The sequence below is a fragment of the Lynx rufus genome, unplaced genomic scaffold (assembly GCF_022079265.1).
Source record: "Lynx rufus isolate CCGP_SWC_20201006 ecotype Redwood Valley unplaced genomic scaffold, mLynRuf1.p SCAF_23, whole genome shotgun sequence".
In the NCBI taxonomy this organism is placed as follows: domain Eukaryota; kingdom Metazoa; phylum Chordata; class Mammalia; order Carnivora; family Felidae; genus Lynx; species Lynx rufus.
This window is the reverse complement of record NW_025814838.1, coordinates 15,079,607-15,097,717: the sequence shown is the minus strand read 5'-3', so window position 1 is coordinate 15,097,717 and position 18,111 is coordinate 15,079,607. Positions and strand designations below refer to the sequence as shown.

General features: G+C 47.5%; 1 protein-coding gene across 10 annotated transcripts in view; it reads left to right on the top strand.

Moving 5' to 3' along the window:
• The window catches only part of SNX29 (sorting nexin 29), a 499,996-nt gene that overhangs the window by 30,236 nt on the left and 451,649 nt on the right, over positions 1–18,111 (top strand). For 9 of the 10 annotated variants that reach the window (XR_006963587.1, XR_006963584.1, XR_006963586.1 and 6 more), the window contains exon 4: positions 9,925–10,049. The exons of the other annotated variant lie outside the window; for it this stretch is intronic. Coding sequence is in view for 5 of the 9 variants with exons in the window: in XM_047087507.1 (XP_046943463.1) it covers positions 9,925–10,049 (125 nt within the window). In the remaining 4 variants the exon portion in view is untranslated. The remainder of the gene's footprint in view (positions 1–9,924; positions 10,050–18,111) is intronic. 10 annotated transcript variants of the gene reach the window in all.

The following is an 18,111-nucleotide window of genomic DNA, read 5'->3' as shown; positions in this document are numbered from 1 at the left end:
TGTATTGTTTATAGCCACTGACAATAGTGCTTGGCCCAGGGGAAACAATATGTAAGCACTGTCATCACCATCACCATCATCATCACTGTCCCGATAGCAGAGAGAGGCCATGAGCCTGAAGTCTAAGCTCTGACGTGAGAGGCCCACCCAGCCACAAATCACCAATTACCAGCTGTGTGTAATTTTGGACTTGATTATCTTGTCTAGGCCTCTGTTGTATCATCCGGAACATCAGATGATAATCATGGTCCCCGCTTCCTTATATATAACAATGTTTGCTTGGCACAGCCAGTAAGAACTTAGTAAAACTCAATACATTGTCTCCGTATGACTTGACATACCAGTGTTTGGACCAATTTGGAAAGGAAAGGCTAGAATGATCGAAAGGCTAGAATGATCGCTCATTAATTCCTCTATGCAACAGTTATCTATCGGTAGACTACTGTGTTGGCATTAGGGATGTAAACTGGACGAGATGTTTCTCTGATTGAGTCCAGGAGAAGGGCATGTAAATTGCGCACAGTCAAGGAGGCCTGTAGTAACAATTACATTGTATAGACGTGAGAGGTGAGTACTGGGTCTTTAGTGGTCACATGGGAAGAATGGGAATTCCAGCAGCACGAGTAGCAAGTGCGAAGGTGGAGGCAGGCATGAGCAAAAGGGGGGATTGTGGATGATGTGTTGCAGGTGTTGGGAGGTGATCTGGAAAGTCACTAGGTGTTTGAACTTTATCCATTAGGGTATCATTGTTTTTCTTTTTCTTTATTTTTTTTTAAATTTTATTTTATTTTAAGTTTATTTATTTATTTTGAGAGAGAGAGAGAGAGCAAGCGATTGAGCAGGACCTGGGGAGGGGCAGAAAGAGAGGGGGAGAAGAATCCCAAGCATTGTTAGTGCGGAGCCTGACCCGGGGCTCGAACTCCTGTACAGTGAGATCATGACCTGAGGTGAAACCAAGAGTCCATTGCTTAACTGACGAGCCACCCAGGTGCCCCTAAGTTGTTGTCTTTTTAATGTTTTATTTATTTATTGAGAGGGAGAGTGTAAGTAGGGAAGGGGCAGAAAGAAGGGGGACAGAGGATCCAAAGCGGGCTGTGTGCCGACAGGCTGACAGCAGTGAGCCTGATATGGGGCTCGAACTCATGAACCACCAGATCATGACCTGAGCTGAAGTCAGACGCTCAACTGACTGAGCCACCCTGGTGCCCCTCTTTTTTTTTTTTTTAATTCATTTTAAGAGAGAGAGAGCAGGGGAGGGCCAGAGAGAAGTAGAGAGAGTCCCAAGCAGGTTCCACGCTATCAGCGGAGAGCCCAGTATGGGGCTTGAATTCATGAACTGTGAGATCACGACCTGAGCTGAAATCAAGAGTTGGATGCTTAACTGACTGAGCCCCCCAGGCACCCCAGTTACGGTGTCATTTCCTAGGCTGTGGCTATTTGCATACCATTTTCACAGTTTTTGCCATTTCTCTATACCGTCTGAGCCAGGTGTTGGCTTGTGGTGGAATTTGAAGGCCCTGGCTTATGACTTTGGACTTGTCCTAAGTAACAGCATCAGTGATATCAAAGACGGACGGCTGGTTATAGATTTTCTTGATGCATTGAAGTGATTAACATAGAAATGTTCATCTGTGTCCCTTCTGAAATTGTGTCATGTTCTGTATGCCATGGCAAAGTGTGGCGTGGGTGAGAGAGAAATAAAAGACAATATAGTCAGATCTGCATTTCCCGAGGAGGTGGGGGGGATGGGTGGGGTGCGATGGGGCCCGGGGAGCAGGGGACAGGGGGGCTGGGTGGAGGGAGTGTTCTTGGGAGGAGAGACGGAAGGATCGAGAAGCTTTGTGACTGAGCCTTGATAAGCCTGAGGTGCTGACTGGACACGGAGGATGAGACGTCCGTTCTCTGGCTCTAAGGTGCGGCCAGAAATCAGAACAAACTGGTTTTCAATTGTTCCCTTTTGTTTGAAAGCAGGCTTTGGCGTGAAGTTTTCTTTGTCCCAGACTGTGGGTTCCCACCAGGCTTGGAGACCCATGGGCCACTGGCTTATGTCCCTTCTGTGTCTCCTTTCCCATTTATTCCCTCCTTCTGCATCCAGGGACTCTTGTCTCCGTTCTTTTCCCCTTTTAATGTCACCAGCCCCTTCAGCTGATTTCCTTCCCAGCCGCCAGCCCCTGTTCCTGATTTTGAAATGTCTCTTCTGCCGGGAGAAGCCGGGACAGTGTTTGCTTCTGGAGAGAGCTGGAGGTCTGTCCACCCCAGAGAAGACAGATCCTGTGTTGGTGTTAATAACTTGTGAAAATGGTCAGAAATTACGATTTAACCCATTTAAGAATTGCTCATTGTTTTGATTTCTTGCTCTTCTGGTAGAACATACATTTGATTTTTTTAATTTCTTTTTACACCCTCATACGCTCACACTTAACACTGTCTTGAAAACTTTTGCCTTGGGGCGCCTGGGTGGCGCAGTCGGGTAAGCGTCCGACTTCAGCCAGGTCACGATCTCGCGGTCCGTGAGTTCGGGCCCCGCGTCGGGCTCTGGGCTGATGGCTCAGAGCCTGGAGCCTGTTTCCGATTCTGTGTCTCCCTCTCTCTCTGCCCCTCCCCCGTTCATGCTCTGTCTCTCTCTGTCCCAAAAAATAAATAAATAAATAAATAAATAAACGTTGAAAAAAAAAAAAGAAAACTATTGCCTTGTGAGTTTTCGGCCTTACCAGGCTTGCATTTTTTTTTCTGGTTCTGTGTCAACTTTTTTTTTTGCTCTCTTTTTTACTCCCTTCCCTCCCTCTGGGTACCTTGTGTTCATGACCGAGATTTATTTGTTCTGCGGTTTTCTCCATGTTCTCAGAATTTTTACAAATAAAACACAGGTTTTATTGCTATTGTTTTACGAAAATTGAATCATATGTAACGTTCTGCTTCTGCATTTTCTCTCTTGGCCGAACCCTTTCCAAGTTATGGTTACCTTTCCAAGTTACGGTTCCAATAATCGTTCTAATTATTTTTAGTTTTTTAATTCTACTAGTTTTTATTTTTTTTTTAAAGTTTATTTATTTATTTTTGAAAGAGAGAGAGTGAGCGAGCAGGGAAGGGGCAGAGAGAGAGGGAGAGAGAATCCCAAGCAGGCTGCACACTGTCAGTGTGGAGCCTGATGCAGGACTCAAACTCCTCTACCGTGAGAATATGACTTGAGCTGAAATCAAGAGTCAGGTGCTTCACCAGCTGAGCCACCCAGGTTCCCCTTGAGCATCTTTTCTTTCTCTTCTTTTTTTACAAAAAAAATTTTTTTTTTTAACATTTATGTACTTTTGAGGGACAGAGAGAGACAGAGCGTGAGCCAGAAAGGGGCAGAGAGAGAGAGACACAGAATCTGAAGCAGGCTCCAGGCTCTGAGCTGTCAGCACAGAGCCCAACACAGGGCTCGAACCCATGAACCGTGAGATCATGACCTGAGCCAAAGTCAGACACTTAACCAACTGAGCCACCCAGGTGCCCCTCTTTTTCTTCTTTTGAGAGAGAGAGAGAGAGGGAGAGAGAGAGAGAGAGAGAGAGAGAGAGAGAGAGAGAGAGTATGAGTGAGCAAGGGTCAGAGAGGGAGAGAGAGAGAGAATCTCAGGAGGGCAGAGGATGATGAATCCTGAAGCGGGGCTGGAATCACGAACCGTGAGACCATGACCTGAGCCAAACTCGGATCCTTAAGTGACTGAGCCACCCAGGTGCCCCTGCAGTATTTTTTATTTGTGGGTTAGAAACACTTTTTAAAATCTTTTTTTAGATCTCCTTTTTTTTTTTTTTGCTTAACATTATGATCTAAACTTAAAAAGAAATGTATTTCAAGTTCTCTATAAGCATTTAAAATAGTTGTACACTAACTTTTAAATCATATTTCTTCATTTGTTGTAGCTCAAGGTAGCAATATTTCTGGTTTTTGAGATAAGAATATTTCTTTAATGCTTATTTTGGAAAGGAGCTAAGTTCAGGAAAGCATAAAGGCAAGAAAGACATCAGCAGTAATTCTTTTACGAAGTGGCTCTTAATTTTTTTCACCTAATTCCCTTTAGGATTTTTTTTTAGCATGCTTGAGAGACTTAGTATGTAGTTTTTTAAAAAAAAATTTTTTTTAACGTTTTTTTAAAATTTGTTTTTGAGACAGACAGAGACACAGCATGAACAGGGGAGGGGCAGAGAGAGGGGGAGACACAGAATCGGAAGCAGGCTCCGGGCTCTGAGCCATCAGCCCAGAGCCTGACGTGGGGCTCGAACCCGCGGACCGCGAGATCGTGACCCGAGCTGAAGTTGGACGCTTAACCGACTGAGCCACCCAGGCGCCCCAGTATGTAGTTTTATATCCCGCTTACTTTTCATTTTATATTTTAAACCTGTGGGTCTTCACTAGAAGCTCTTGGTGTGAGTTTTAAGGGCTGAATAGCATTTGACAGTATGCTCTGTTACTGTTCATTCAACTAGTTCCCAGTGTCAGCTCTTTAGGTGTTTTTAACTTTCCACAGGTGCAGATAATGTGTTTCGAATATTTTCATTTGTAAATCTTTATCGGACTTGTAGATTGCAGCGGAGGACTGGTCTTTGCCAGTGAAATTCACAGGCTACAGGATGTGCCCTTTGGAAAAGTTAGTTCATAAGGCACAAATACAGAGTATAGCCGCTGCAAATGGTTGTCATGTCACGGCCTTGCCTTAGCAAGGCTGGTGTGATTGTACTGCCTTAAATCTGACACAGGGCTGATGCTGTTAATTGCCTGATTTTTAGGGGTACAGTTGACTCCACTCCAGGTGACATTGGAGCTTTCCACATGAGGATAATCCAGTCCATTTTCATAACTGTACTTGGTTTTCTCCAAAAGGTTCCTCTAACACGTGAAAGGAGCGCTTTGAAATGTGCCCTCCTTCATAAGGTTACTTTTATTGTTGATCCTGTCTGTTGTTCTAACGTTTGCCATAAAAAAGTAGAGGATTCTTAAGAATCTTACTGTAGATTGATGTGGCAGGTTAAGGAGTCTTGAAATAGAGGTCGCAGCTTGCAGAATTTCAGCAGTAAACTAGTTAAGCTCATGCCGTGTCCCCCTGTGCTGGTGGTAGATAACTTTTACATTCAGCCGGAGCAGGCTATTTGATTTTCCATACATGAACTCCTTTATCAAGCTTTACTGAGCACCTTGAGGACCGTTTTTTTTTTTTCTTTTTAAATAGCTTTTTTGAAGTCTAATATACATACCATACAAATCTACCTCTTGTAAGGGTACAATGCACTGATTTTTTTTTTTCAGTACTTTTATAGAGTTGTGCAACCATTAACCACAATATAGTTTTAGGACATTTTTATCGTGCCAAACTTTCCTCCTGTGCCAATTTATAGTTAACCCCTGATTCCAGCGTTAGGCGACCACGGATTGACTTTTGGTTTGTATATATTTACCTTTTCTCAGCGTTTCATGGAATCCTGCGCTGTGTAGCCTTTTGGGTCTGACTTCTTTCCCTTAGCATAGTGTTTCCAAGGCTCATCTTCGTTGTAGTGTCAGTTTTTCACCCCTTTGTAGGGGGTTCTGAGCAGTGTTCTGTATCGATACACCACAGTCGATGTATCTCTTCATCTGGTAAACAGTTGTATGTGTAAACACTTGTGATTTTTTTTTTTGACTAGTGCTTTTTATTTAAATTTCTTTTAATGTTTTATTTATTTTTGAGAGAGAGAGATAGAGCATCAGCAGGGGAGGGGCAGAGAGAGAGGGAGACACAGAATCTGAAGCAGGCTCTGGGCCCTGAGCATCAGTACAGAGTCCAATGTGGGGATTGAACTCACGAACCACGAGATCATGACCTGAGCCGAAGTTGGATGCTTAACCGACTGAGCCACCCAGGTGCCCCTAAATTAAAAATTTTTTTTTATCTTAAAGAGAGAGCGGGAGTGGGGGAGAGAGGCAGAGAGAAAGAGAGATGGAGAGAGAGAGAATCCCAAGCGGGTTCCATGCTTAGTGTGTAGCCTGATGTGGGGCTCAGTTCCATGACTCTGGGATCATGACCTGAGCCGAAATCAAGAGTCGGATGCTGGGGCACTTGGGTGGCTCAGTTGGTTGGGTGACTGACTTTGGCTCAGGGCATAATCTCACCGTTTTGTGGGTTCAAGCCCCATGTCAGCCTCTGTGCTGACAGCTCAGAGCCTGGAGCCTGTTTCAGATTCTGTGTCTTCCTCTCTCTGCCCCTCCCCTGCTCACCCTTTGTGTCTCTCTGTCTCTCAATAGTAAATAAATGTTAAAAAAAAAATAAAAAGTCGGATGCTCAACCGAATGAGTCACTCAGGTGCCTCTTGATTGGTGATTTTAAAAATATGAAAACAGGGAGACTCTTAAATATGGAGAACAGAGGGTTACTGGAGGGGTTGTTGGGGGGGGATGGGCTAAATGGGTAAGGGACATTAAGGAATCTCCTCCTGAAAACATTGTTGCACTATGTGCTAATTTGGATGTAAATTAAAAAAAATCAATAAAAAAATGAAAACAGGGGTGCCTGGGTGGCTCAGCCAGTTAAGTGTCTGACTTTGGCTTAGGTCTTGATATCACAGTTTGTGAGTTGAATCCCCACGTTGGGCTCTGTGCTGATAGCTCAGAGCCTGGAACCTGCTTCGGATTCTGTGTCTCCCTCTCTCTCTGCACCGCCTGCCCCTACTTGCACTCTTCCTCTCAAAAATAAACATTAAAAAATTTTTAAAAATATGAAAACATTTGCTGTTAAGTCCCCCGACTTAATTAAAAACATGCCCAATTCACTGACTTACATTAGAAGTTGGATGTGATGAAATGCCATGGAGGCAGCCAGCCCACCACAGTGATGCCAGAAAGCATTTAGCAGAGAGCATTCTGGGAAATAGGAGAGACCAAGCTGAGAAAATGAAGAGCCCCGCTCAAGCAGGTGTCCCTTTGCTTTGCAGGAATTATCATAGAAATGAGTAAAGATGAGAAGAAATGGAAGCCTTAGGGTGTGAGGTCATAAATCAGCGCCTGTAGTGTGTCCGCCATGCGTTAACGAGGTAGAGATGTGTGTGGTTGGACAAGTGTGTTCTGCCTGATTCAACCGACCTGGGCCCGAAATACGAATTGTACAACATCTCCTGAGACGCGTCTCCCGCCTGAATGTGCAAGTCTGTATTCTGAGTCCCCCAGGGGAGGCACCATTTTGGCCACGGTTACCACACTTGTGCTACATACTGGGACACTGAAGATGCACGAGGCATGATCCCTGGTGTCTGGGAACTCAAGTTAGCGAGAGGAGACAGCTCTAGGAAGCAGCTCATTAACAGAGAGGTTGGTCAAGTGCCGTACTAGAAAGAAGCTCAAAATGAGGAAGCACTCAGGAAGGCTTCCTGGTGGAGGGGACCCTCGAGCCAAGTCTTGAATGACCAGTAGGTACAAGGTCAGGTAGAATGGGAAGTGAAAAGGGGGACCCTCGAGCCAAGTCTTGAATGACCAGTAGGTACAAGGTCAGGTAGAATGGGAAGTGAAAAGGGGACATGGGGAGGGTGATAAACAGAATGGCCTTTGGCAAGGCGGTCATCGCAATGAATTAATTATAGGATTAGTACCCCCTGTGGGTTTTCTGCTGCATTAGGTTGATTGTGACATGTCTGCATCTGGAAGGTAATACTGATGATGTAACCTGAGCCTTGGGGACTGGGTTTGTGCTGTTCACCTGCATTCCATTCTCTTTAGGGGCCAGATATTATCTAGAGTTGGCGGGACACTTACTGACTTGTGCACTAGAACCAAGCAAACTAACAGGGATTGTCGATTTCATTACCATATTTGCCGATAATTTGCTTAAAGGTACAGGCTGTGGTTTATTATGGAGAATAATAATTCTGGTGTATTCCTCCCGGGATGGGGCTTTGGCTGGGCTCCATTTTGCCATACGTCTTTTGGTTGCTGTGGAATTTAGATAGTTTTGCTAGGTGTCCCAGCTTTCAGGAAGCCCTTAAATGTGTACCTGGGTAAACTTGCAGAGAGACTGGCATAGGCACAGCTCATATTTAAGGGTGACATCTGCCCAGCAAAGAGGGTTGTTCCAGTGTGGGGGAGTAATCTGGGACTCACGGTTCAAGATTATTTACTCATTTTCCTGCCCGCTGAGAAAGGATTTAGGGAGCATGTCCTGTGTACCAGACATTGAGCCAGTTGCAGGAGAGCCAAGGTAGGAGCTGGAAACCAGCATAGTTGAGGACACTTGTTCGGTTTGGGATGCCACATAGGTTTCTTTCCTGTGGAGGGCCAGCTTTGATCATTGGCAGTGGTCGCCTGGAATGCTGGGATGGATTAGTGATGTTTGTCATGAGAACAGGCTGGAGAGTGAATGTATGAATGCTGGGTATTTGATGCTCTGTTAGGCTTTTCTGGTGCAGGCAGAGGACTCGAGTAAAAGTGGGGTATGGGAGAGAGAGGACATTTGTCTTAGAATAAGCATGTTTGTCTTGGTATGGGGTGTATTGGAAACTACCTTGGATCAGTTCAGGCTTGGGCAGGACTGGAGTACAGATGTTGTTAATTATGTACTGTCTTATATTGCTGCTTATTATGTACTCATGTTACTGTCTCTGAAATGTCTTTAAGCCTGTTTTTTTTAAGGTGTAAAATGGATGTAATACCACCTGTATCATAATGTTGGTGGAAAGAGTTAATGAAATAATGGCTATGAAAATATTTTACCACCCACAGAGCAATAAACTCTTGGAGTATTATTGCTACAGGTGTGGAGGTGAGTGGATCAGGAAATGCCTGAAGTTAGGCAAGGTTGAGCCAGATGGTGATGGCCTCCGGGCCTTTGCACTGGGTCCCCCTGCCCAGCCTGCTATGTCTTGTCACATCCAGGTCGTAACTCCAAGGTTACCTCCATTTGGGCCACCGAATCTAAGCCTGTTCCTGATGTGTCTCCACCTGTCACCTCGTCTTGTTTTATTTTCTTCAAAGTTCTCATAACTGAAATGGTCTGCTCAGTTTGTGTATCTCCCTCTGTTAGAACCATGCAAATGTGGTGAGGCAGAGACCTTGGTATGTCTTTGTATCCTCAGAGCCTAGATTAATAGAGCCTGGCACAGAGGAATTCAGGATTTCTTAACGTATGTTGTATGAGTGAATGGAAGGGTCTCTGAAGTCCACAGACCCGATGGGCCTTGGGGCCCAAGAGCCCTGGGATGGTTGTTAAGAATAGGACATAGTAGCTGTGACCTCCTCTCTTTGCCAACATCATCTTGAAACTCCTATTTCCTTGGTTATTGAGAAATAAATTTAATTGAATCCACAGTAGTTGTAACTTAATTGAAAATTCTTTCCATTAACTCTGGATCTGACTTCACAATATTCTTGCAACAAAATAAAGAACAAGAATCAGAATTCATATTATTTTTTTAGTGTATGTAACAGGCCATGAAATTATACAATGTTTCCAATTTGGCAGGCTGGTGCATTCAATCTCTTCAAAGATAATCTAATTCTTTAAAGTACATGTGATATGAATTAGAGTTGGAACTTGTGAATTGGATACAGTTAGCAGCCAACCCCTCCCTAAGCCTAACTGATCTGTTTTTAAATTGGATTTTATTCTTTTCTCCTCTGATGGCTGGCACCAATTCCATTTCCCTTGTTTCCTGTGAATTGTTACTATGCGTTCAGGAGTCTGATGAATGTGGCCAGACTTTGTGGGGCTTCCTGGACTTATGTGAAATGAACAAAAACGGGGAGAGGTGTGTGGAGAGGCCCCAGTCAATTCCGTGTCGCTTACCTGACTGCCAATCCAGCTGTCCAGTGTGTACCTTCCCGCTGAGCTTTACAACCGCTGACACACCCCCTCCCCGGAGGTGCTGGGGCTGCCCTGGTTGTCTGTCTCCCTTCACAGGCGGACTGATGAATCACTGGTTCTCTCGCAGGGTGACCTGTCTGTGCGCCCAGTTTGAGGCCGTCCTGCAGCATGGCCTGAAGAGGAGCCGGGGATTGGCGCTCACGGCGGCCGCAATCAAACAGGCAGCAGGCTTCGCCAGCAAAACAGAAACAGGTACTGCTTGGCCTGATGCAGCGCAGAGGATGAGGTCTTTTCTGTTGCCCTCCTTTTAAAAAGTTTTCATTTATTTTTTAATCGTGTGGGACGGGGGTGGGGGGAGCGTGGTGGTGCAGAAATCCACGAGTGAGAAAGTCTTACCCGCGGTCACTGTTGGCGTTGTCCTTTGCGGACCCCTTGGAGCCGCGGGTTGCCATCTCTGGGGGCTCGGGGTGCTGCAGCCAAGGTGCATATGTGACCAGCGTGGCTGGCAATCGCTGGGAACTCAACGTGTTCTAATTTTGTGCGTGGGGATAGCACACCATTCCGCGGTCAAGTCTGTCTTCAGCAACAGCGACAGCAGGTCTCTGAGCTTACGCCTCTGCTACTGTCCGTATGTGTGTTGCCAGAGCATTTCCCATGTGTCCTGCTCCTGTGTGTCTGACCGACGGGGCCAGTGTTAATAATGGCTACTGACACATAGGAGCAGTTTGCACAAGCCTGGAACCTCGTCAGTCTTTTATGTCAATTAGCTCATTCGGCAGCCTTGTGAGTAGCAGGGACCTTATTTTCTCCATTGTGCAGATGAGGAAACTGTTCGAAGCGATTTGCTTTGGATCTGAACCTAGAAGCATCTCATGTCCTATAAGATACGTACTCTGCCCTTCCTCCAGGGCATTTTATTTAAAAAAAAATTTTTTTTAACGTTTATTTATTTTTGAGACAGAGACAGAGCATGAACAGGGAGAGGCAGAGAGAGAGGGAGACATAGAATCTGAAACAGGCTCCAGGCTCCGAGCTGTCAGCACAGAGCCCGACACGGGGCTCGAACTCACGGACTGTGAGATCATGACCTGAGCCGAAGTCGGACGCTTAAGCCGAAGTCAGACGCTTAGAGTCACCCAGGGGCCCCCCTCCAGGACATTTTAAAGAGTAGGTTCTTTCAGACCCTGCTTGTGGGTGCTGCTCTGAGTTCCTGAATCTTGTCATTGTGGCAACGTGCGTGTCACTGCTGACTGAAATGCTCGGAGGGCCCCTCGCTCATAGCTGACCGTTGGCCCTCGCGGTGTCTGGCCGGGGCGTCTGTGGGAATTCTCTGCCAGACAAGACAGTTCTCTGCCTCTGCCCCTCCCCCTCCCCCTCCCCCTCCCCCTCCCCCTCCCCCTCCCCCTCCCCCTCCCTCGTGTTGTGTGTCTGCCTTCCTTGGATTCTCAGCTCTGTCGTTCATCTCCCCAGTTGCTCCTGTTCACAAGCGAACGTGCTTCCCCTTGGGGTCAGGGGACAGCCACGAGAGGGATTCCCGTCACCGTTGATTTTTCTTCTGTGCTCCTGGGTCCCTTCTTTAAGTTTTGGGGACATACGGTGCCGGGTCGGACAGGAGCCACCTGCAAGGGCCTCATTCTTTGTGGAAGCCACCGCCTGCTGCCTCGGTCGCCTAGGATGTTGGCCTCTGCCGTCTTGGTGGCTTCTGTCCTCCACATGCAGCCGGCTCAGTGCTCTGGGCTGGTTGATGAGCTGCTGGAGGGGTCCTCCCAGGGTCCTCCTCGCCATGGTCCTCCTCGCCATGTTGGGCCCTCGTGTTTCTTCTCGTTTCCTTCTTCCCTGTCCGTGCGCAGCTACTTGAGAGAAACCAGTGTGGGGTAGGCCACGAGGCCTTGGGTCTGCTTGCGTCTGACGAGGGCAGCCGCTGGCCCGGTGGGAGGCAACGTTGGCTTTGGAGTCAGGCCCTGAGGGTAAGGCTGGTGGACCCTAGGGCAGCGCCCCTGCTGCGCCTTCGTTGTTTTCACCGGTGAGGCTGATGTACATTCCGTCTCCCTGGGGGGCTGTCCGGAGGCTTCCGCCGAGGCCGCCTCGGTTCCTAGAGCCTAGTCACCATGTAACCAGTTACCCTCCTCTCCCAACACCCTTTAAACGCGTAGACTCTTCCTCCGTCTCCTCCCACGGGGGCTCCAACCTTCGGCCGTGCAGGATGGCTCTGTCTGGCCCTACCCGGACTAGGATTCGTGTCTTTCTCTTACTTGGGCCTGGTGATCAGAGGAGCACCAGCACACGTGTGAGGCTGTGGCCACTGTTCATTCACGCTGCTTCCCGGTGTCTCGGTGCCCTTTCCGCACCTGCATCCGGAACAGACCCCAGCCGGTGAGCAGGGTCTCTGCTTTGCTTTCTGCCGTGGAAGGGGTTCCGGGCCTCCTGGCAATTAGGAGCAGGGGAAAGACCGAACTGGCTTAGCCCGCGAGTGGCTGCCAAGGGCTTCCTTCAGTCTTGTCGCGGTGCAGTTAACCAGTCACTGGTACACATGGTCCTTGGCTGATTAGAGCCTCTTTCCTCTTATTGAACATTTTATTAAATCCTTGTATGGGGGGGGCGGTGGTGGGTTTTCAGCTGCTAGGAGTCAGGAAGAATCAGATTGGTGGCTGTTCACAGCTGCTCGTAAAGCCATTGGAATGACCGTAGCAGGCGGAATGGAGAAAATGAAATCTTGAGAGGAGGGTTGGATGTGAATGAGTGTCACTGTGCTCCCTCGTCCCTGCTGGCTGCTGGCCTGGGCCCTTTATGTAGCTTTGCAGTTAATACCAGACCCTAGAGCCGGTGACGTGTGACCCTAGAAATCCCGCTCTGTGACTCGTCACACGTGAGCTCCCTGGGACATCCTCTCTCTGAGCTTCCATTTCCTCGTGTGTAAAATAAGGTCACGGTTTTGTGGTGGGGGCTTGATGAGAAAGCGCGTGCAGAGCCCAGGCCTGGGCACAGAGCTGCCAGAGCTGGTGCTTGATAACCTGGCAGCAGCTTTGCAGGCTGGGTGATGATGCCCTTATTTTTCGGATGATGCCACCGAGGCTCAGATAAGTGAATAAGTTGCTCACTTTCGCATAGCTAGTAAATGGCAGAGCTGAGGCTTCCAGCCAGGTCAGACTGATGTCAGATTCCTGGCTGCTGTCAGCTCCCCCCTCTTCAGGCAGGAGGCCTGGTGCCCTGCCCTTTGTTGCTCCTCTGTAGACCACTGTAGCCCAGTTAACTGGACTGGAAGCGACAGGGGACAATAGGATAACAGTGAATTAACCCACAGGCTGTTGCAGTAGCTCTGTTTACACATGAGGAACATTACCTTTTGAAGAGAGGAGAACGGAGTTCAAGGTAATGACTGAACAAAATGATACTGTCGAAAATCACAATACAGTCGATAGTACTGAGGGTCTGCCGGGCCGGACTGCGTTTGTTCAGCTGGGGTTGGGGTGCACATTGGGCTGAGTTTAGAAACTGGTGCCCTTGTACAGTGTGCTTAAAAAAATTTTTTTTAAAGTTCTCAACATTTAAAAATGATGAGATTTTGTGCTGAAAGATGGATTTCTAGCTTTTCTTCAGCTTCAGGATCTCTGGCTCTGGGCCCACATTTACTGTTGACTGTGCCCCCGACAGCTGAGATAGTGTTGTGTTGTTAGCATTCTTGCTGTTCTTACCTGAAATTTAGCAGTTTTCGAACATAAACACTTCTCAGATGGTAAACCCCTGAAGTCAGTTTCCAGAGTGCGGAATGGTGGTCTCTTTCATTTCTGTCTAGTTATAAACTTGCTTTCTAGGGAGAGGATTTGTTAACTTCTCACTTGGCCATCGCCAGAAGCCCCTTATTTTTTGTTGTCGTCTTGATATTGAGTGCATTCTTGTCTTCGGCATGTGCTTGGTAGTTTTGACTGAGTCCCAGGTGTTGTGTATGTTGTGTATGTGACTGAGTCCCAGGTGTAGTTGGAAGCTTGGGATGATGTTCTCTTTCTTCAGAGAGACGTCACTCTTGCTGCTCAGGTGAGTACAATAGAGGAAGATCAGTTTTCTCCTGTCGAGGACTGAGCGTTTCGTGCCTGGGCTTCAGCATTTGCGAGGGCTGATCTATTTCTGCTTTTGCCTTACTGCTAGGACTAGTTATTTGGGGTTTCCAGCGTATATCCGTTTCCTAGAGCTGCCATAACAAACTTCCACACCCTGGGTGGCTCAAAACAGCAGAGAGAAATTTATTGTCTCCTGGTGTGGAGGCCAGGAATGCAGAATCTGGGTGTTGGCACGGTTGGTCCCTTCTGGATGCTCTGAGGGAGAATGCGTGCCCAGCTTCCGGTGGTTGTCTTCCGTCCTTGGCGGTCCTGGTTGTAGCTGCTTCAGTCCAGTCTGGGCCTGTGTCTTCCCGTGGCCTCTTCCTTCTGTGTCTCTGTCTCCTTGTCCTTCTCTCCCCTTAGAACAACAGCCCATTGGGATTTAGCCCCACCCTACTCCAGTATTACCTCAACTTAACTAGTTACATCTGCAAGATCCTTTTTCCAAGTAAAGTCACATTCTGTGGTTTCAGACGGACAGGAATTTTCGGGGGACACTTTAGTCCAGCCCACATTGGATCCCTGAGCTGTTTACCAGTTTCCATCCTCCTCTGCTGGTTCTGAGCTCTAATTTTTTCCTTTCAGACCTTGTGGAAATTCTGAAAGCTCTGTTTAGCTTCTCGTCAGAAACTCTGTAGCCGGAAGAAGCCTCGAGGGCGAAGTAAGGCCCCAAGCGTAGGACTGTCCGTGGACTTCCCTTCTCTTTGGGGTCTGAGTTCTTTAAGTCTTGCCTGGGCAGCAAGGTCCCCGGGACCTCCCAGGTCCCCAGTTTTGTTTCGGTTAAATAACTGCCTAGCGCTTTCAGTTGTTTTTGTGGGAGAGGTGGTCTGTCTGGACTCCTCTTTCAAAGCTGAGAAAGTGGCCCCTTGAAGTGACACTTTGAGTGTGTGCCTTTTCCTGTTGCTAGATGGCCCCCTTCATGTGTGGCCATCTCGGTTACTTTCCTATAAGTCAGGCGTCAGGTTTTCCTTCTGTGATGAACTGTAGCCTGAGACAGGGGTTGTGCAGGCAGATTTCCTCCAGTTTTGTGAGGTTTTTAGCCAGCACCTGCATCCACCTCTCTGCCCCCCTCCCCCCCACCCCCCCGTTCCCTAGTTTGCTTGTCTGTTCGGCATTTTTGATTTGTTTTTGGCTTAGCATTCAGGGTTCATTTGTTTGTTTTTTGACTTGGGGAGTTTTTACCCAAACATCCCTGAATTGTGAAATGTTGGTAGGGCAGACGTGATTACAAACAGTTATGCCACCAGCTCAGCTTTGTCTTGTCGCGCATTGTCTGCAGGTGTGGGAGCAGTGTCCAAGCCTCGCTGAGATCTCCTCGAATAGATGGTGCAGACATGTGGGTTGTGTGGGACCCAGACATGCTTGGGATGAGGTTACCCAGTGTGTCCTCTTTGGGATTTAAACCCCAGGTGTGAGAGCCTGCTTGTGTCTGGGGGAACTGTTCCCTTTTTGATAAGTGGCTGGATTTATCTACACAAAAGATTGATTTGGGGATGGCGAGAGGGGAGTCTGCATTTTCAGAGTCCGGGCCTGCAGTCTATGTGCCTTGCAGTGAGGCAGGTCAGTGTGAATAATCCCAGCAGGCATTGGTTATTCCTCCCCCAGCAGTTCTGTCCCTTCTTGCTGAGAGAATGCTGATTTTGTTCAGATGTTGGGTGGCCAAGAGCTTCAGGCCTGGAGCTAGCTGCAGGGGCAGTGAATCCAGACCAGATCAGGCCAGCCGTAATGATGACCAGCTTGCCAGTAGCTGCTTTTAGTACAGACCCAAGACGCCGTTAAGGAAGGAGAAGTCTGCTGTGGGCTTCTGAGAAAATTTATTGCCAGCTGAACGGAAATAGGAGAGAAGACTTACTTTGTGGCCTTGGGTTGTTGCTTGAGACTGTGATGTTTGGAACTTTGGCAATGATCTTGTGATGAAGGGGGACAGATCTGAGGACAGAGCAGCTCAGAAAGATGGAAGGTACCTGGTTCCTTGGTAGTGTCACTGAGCTTCTGAATTAACCAACTCCAGACCTGCCTTACCTCTGGACTTGATGTGTAAATGTCTAAACGTTTCCTAATGGTTTAAGCCATCTTGAGTTGGATCTCTGTTGACACACATCCAAACACGTCCTAGCTTAAACAGTAGAGAAAAGCAAGACAACTTAAAAAAAAAGTCAAAGGCCTGTGTTCCAGAAATGAGAGGAAAGTTGTGCATAGCACGTTAATCTTGGAAACAACACTAGGATGTTTTCTCCTTTTTAATCAATTGGCTGACCACAGGCCTGGCTTCCTTGTTTGCTAGTGACTCATTCTGAGCACCTCCCGTGAGCCAGGGGATTCGTTAGACCCTCCGTTCCTGATTTCATTTTATTCTTGAAACATCTGTGCGTAGTGAATGATAGTGTCCCCGTTTTATAGGTGAAGAGAATACGGCTCAAAGAGATGAAATCATTTTCTTAATGCTCCAGAACTAATGATTGTGGCAGAGCTGGGATTTTTACTCAGGTCTACATGATTGTGATTCTGTAGCTCCTACTCTTTTATTCATGATGGTATGTTTCCAGAAAGAGGGCTCTCTGAGAGATCCTGATCCTTTCCCTTCCCCCATTTGAATTCATGAGTAAATTAAGCAGCAAGTATTAAGTTATGATCACTTAGGGCAGAGGTCAGCAAACTACGTCCTGCTACTTCTTTTTATAGATAAAGTTTTATTGGAACACAGCCACATGCGTTTATCTACTTAGTTTGCATGGTGGCTTTTAGGCGGCTGTGACTGAGACTGTTGGTCCCATAAAGTCTAAAGTATCTGGTATTTGACCCTTTGCAGAACAAGCTCGCTAATCCCCATCTTTGAGAACAAAGGACAGGGATTCCATTTTCCCTTACCACACCATATTCACATGTGTGTACCCCCATTGGATGGTAAGCTTTGGGACTGCAGGGTATCATGTGCGTCTTACTTCCTCTTGACTTTCCAGCTCCTAGCAGAGTTTTTGGGAAATATGTAGGTACTTCAATAAAAATGTATTCATAAATGCGATATTTCAATTTGCACAGTCCTATCTTTCGTGATTTCTGAGGTACCAGAGTGCTACCAAGGAAGAGAGCAAAGATCGATTTTTTAAAGTTACTAAAGATGAATTAAAAGCGGCAGAGAGCTCTGCATAGGCTTGGCTTGGGATTGGAGGGTTTTGCCCAAAGTTGTCAATGTGGAATGCGGTGTGGAAAAAGGAATTATTTTTCATTGTACTGGAGAACGGAGACGGACCCACTGCAGCTTGTGCCTGTCTTGGTCTGCTTGGGCTGCCGTAACGAGAGACCACAGCCGGAGGAGCCTAGAAGCAACAGCAGTTTATTTCTCACAGTTCTAGAGGCTGGGAGGTCCAGGATCAAGGTGCCGGCATGGTTGAGTGAGGGCCCCTTCTCTGCTCCATAGCTGGTGCCTCTCTCTGTGTCCTTACGGGATGGAAGGAGCACGGGACGCCCTGGAACCTCTTTCCTAAGGGCCATGATCCCATTCCACGAGGCCTCCACCTTCTTGGCCTAAGCGTTCTCCCTAAGGCCCCACCTCCTAATACCATCACTTTAGGGGCAGGAGTCTTGGAGGGACACGTTCAGACCGCATGGGTGACATTTCTCTGCAAAACCTTGGAATTTGCTGTTTTTGTGAATCACTAACATATCGTCATGAGGTGATGTGTTGGCGGTCTGTGACAAGGTCATACGCTTGGTTCAGGACATACCAGAGTCGCACCTGCTATTATGGATCTGCCTGTCCTGTAGAGCATAAGTCTGATCTTCCTCGTCTGTTCAGCAGCCTTGGGCAGCAAGGACCCTCTGACGTTGAAACAGTTTCCCCCTCTCTGCCACCACGTCCTGGCATACTTACTGCTGCTTTGTGCTTCCTTCTACTATCATTTCTACACCCTCAGATGTTAAATATCGTTCGTCTTCTCATTCTTTTGTTCGCTCTTATTTCTGTGCATACAAGTACTGCCCGAATTCCTTGGTGAAAACTGCTGTCCGTGTGTTCATTACTGAGAGTTCTCCCTCCCCCGGCCCCCTCTTTTACGTGTCTCTGTTTGGATGTACCGCAGGCTCATCGCAGGTTCCAGGACGGAATCTTCCTGACCTCCCCCATTTGCTCCTGTATTCCTTGCTTAGCGAATGGCTCTGCCCTTCACCCAGCTTTCCTGACAGCCCCTGGGCTTCCTTGCAGCCTTCTTGTCCTTCCCCTC